The following is a 1,194-nucleotide window of genomic DNA, read 5'->3' on the forward strand; positions in this document are numbered from 1 at the left end:
CCATTTACTGATTTAGTGCATCATTTTAAAAAAGTTCCAAAGCTGAGAGGATTGCTGCAACCAGTGGACCTCCGAGGCTAACCACAGCCAGGGCTAACATTAGCCTGGTTTGATTTGGTAAAAATTATTCTTTAAAGTACTTTTGTCAATCCGTGTCTTGTTTGATTAATCAACAAAAATAATCAGATTAATCGATTTGCAAAATAATCAATAGCTGCAGCCCTAAATAAATGTTTATTTTTCCTAAAGCTGCTGCCGTTTGTTGGCGAGGAATGTTGATGGAAATGAGTCCATTTTGGACTTCAAATCTGTGTCCTAATTTACCAATTTCACTTAAATGCGTTTCACCATTTACTGGACCATAAAAAAGTCCTATTTTGTAGACAACAAATTTTATTCCAGTTACTTTTTATTGGAACTTATTATATTCCAAGGCTTGCAGGTGGAGTGGTTTAGTGTTTGTACTGGGGTCCATTTGGTTAATGCCTCCTTTGGTTCAGTGAGCGTTCAGTTCTGTTCTATAGAAGAAATCTTTAGGGGATAAACATTTACAATTTCCAAGATTCATCTGAGGTTCATTCCTGGTGTAGGTGACGCCGTTCAACCCACCTGGAGTGGTCCAGAGAGGACAGAGGCCCCGAGTGGCTCCAGGGGTAGTTGGGAGGATGCAGCTCCAACTCAGAGGCTTTCACAGACTGATGGAGCATCAGAGCGAGCCCGGCGCCGCCAGCTGTGACCACGCCCAGGGTGGTTAGTGCTACTTTTTTCTTCCCCGTCAGGCTGGAGATCGACATGTTGGCCTACAGCAGGGAAAAAAACAAAAAACAAGGGGGGGGATTTATATTTAAACACTTTAATTTAAAACTAATAACCTAAAGTCCATTAGCTGCTATTTTATAGAGGGAGTTTTTGCAATAATGTTGCAAAGAACATATTGAAGAAAAAAAAAAAAAAACACAAACTGTTAATTTATAGTCATATGTTTATACTACTGTTTTTATACATTTATTTTTATTTATTATTATTATTATATTTTAACTATTTTTCAAGGCTGAACTTTAAAATAAGATAAAATTGTCCAGAGCTTTTTGTTTTACTTGTGCAAACAAAATGACAAATAAAATCTGTCTAAGTCTTTAAATAGGGAGGAAAAAATATATATATAGTTTTGCAAATGTAAGTAACAATAAAAAT

At 36.3% G+C, this 1,194-nt stretch overlaps 1 protein-coding gene across 1 annotated transcript in view; it reads right to left on the bottom strand.

Moving 5' to 3' along the window:
• Nucleotides 1–1,194, bottom strand: part of LOC107097993 (cytochrome c1, heme protein, mitochondrial) — an 8,859-nt gene that overhangs the window by 3,542 nt on the left and 4,123 nt on the right. Inside the window, exon 2 of the mRNA XM_015395413.1 lies at nucleotides 610–800. Within this exon, the coding sequence (XP_015250899.1) occupies nucleotides 610–800 (191 nt within the window). The remainder of the gene's footprint in view (nucleotides 1–609; nucleotides 801–1,194) is intronic.

Source organism: Cyprinodon variegatus, unplaced genomic scaffold (genome assembly GCF_000732505.1).
Source record: "Cyprinodon variegatus isolate N-32 unplaced genomic scaffold, C_variegatus-1.0 Scaffold740, whole genome shotgun sequence".
Classification (NCBI taxonomy): Eukaryota; Metazoa; Chordata; class Actinopteri; order Cyprinodontiformes; family Cyprinodontidae; genus Cyprinodon; species Cyprinodon variegatus.